At 38.3% G+C, this 674-nt stretch overlaps 1 protein-coding gene across 1 annotated transcript in view; it reads right to left on the bottom strand.

The window, feature by feature from the left end:
- LOC119585133 overlaps positions 1-674 on the bottom strand; it is an 18,564-nt gene that overhangs the window by 3,726 nt on the left and 14,164 nt on the right. Inside the window, exon 17 of the mRNA XM_037933763.1 lies at positions 484-558. Within this exon, the coding sequence (XP_037789691.1) occupies positions 484-558 (75 nt within the window). The remainder of the gene's footprint in view (positions 1-483; positions 559-674) is intronic.

Raw genomic sequence — 674 nt, 5'->3', positions numbered from 1 at the left:
GTGTGAAATAAACAAAAAAGCGACGCAAAGATTACACGGAAACTATTGCAATGGCCATTATAAGTTCATACATAATGCATTGAGCCGCCGTCCCAGATCGAGTTGCAGAGGAAAATGCGGACTGCAACTGTTTGCTTTACGGATGATCGACGCTGTAAACGGCTTGATGTTATTTGACACCGATGTTTATTTTCTACCGTTATTATTACATATTTCTTTTGATATAAATTCAGGTTTTGACAATCTTTCGTCAACCGTTGCCTTTAACTCAAAATTTTCCTTCATCTGATGTTTGAGAACACTGCATGTAAACCCCCTCCTGCTGAAACGGAGAGGATGTAATACTAGATTCGGATGTGATATCAATGGTGGAAACGCGCGGGAAAAGACAGGCTTAACGATGAACAGCTCCCCTCGCTACAGCAGGTTCATTCATCTCAGTTATTTTAAGATTAATAATGCTCGTGAACTTGTTCGTTTTACCTGAAGAGCTAATGAGCTGGGTTTCACATCGGCTGCCCTAAGCTTGTGGAGACTACAAACTTCGCATTTGTCAACCTGAAAGAGGTAAAAATGTCCTATTCACTACATTTCTCAATATCTTATGATAAAAAGAAAATTATCGCAAGTGAATATAAAAACTATTACACTATTATTGAACTTATGGAATAATC

The sequence above is a fragment of the Penaeus monodon genome, chromosome 19, assembly GCF_015228065.2.
Source record: "Penaeus monodon isolate SGIC_2016 chromosome 19, NSTDA_Pmon_1, whole genome shotgun sequence".
Lineage (NCBI taxonomy): Eukaryota > Metazoa > Arthropoda > Malacostraca > Decapoda > Penaeidae > Penaeus > Penaeus monodon.
The sequence above is the reverse complement of the archived record's forward strand: the minus strand, read 5'-3'. Positions and strand labels throughout refer to the sequence as shown.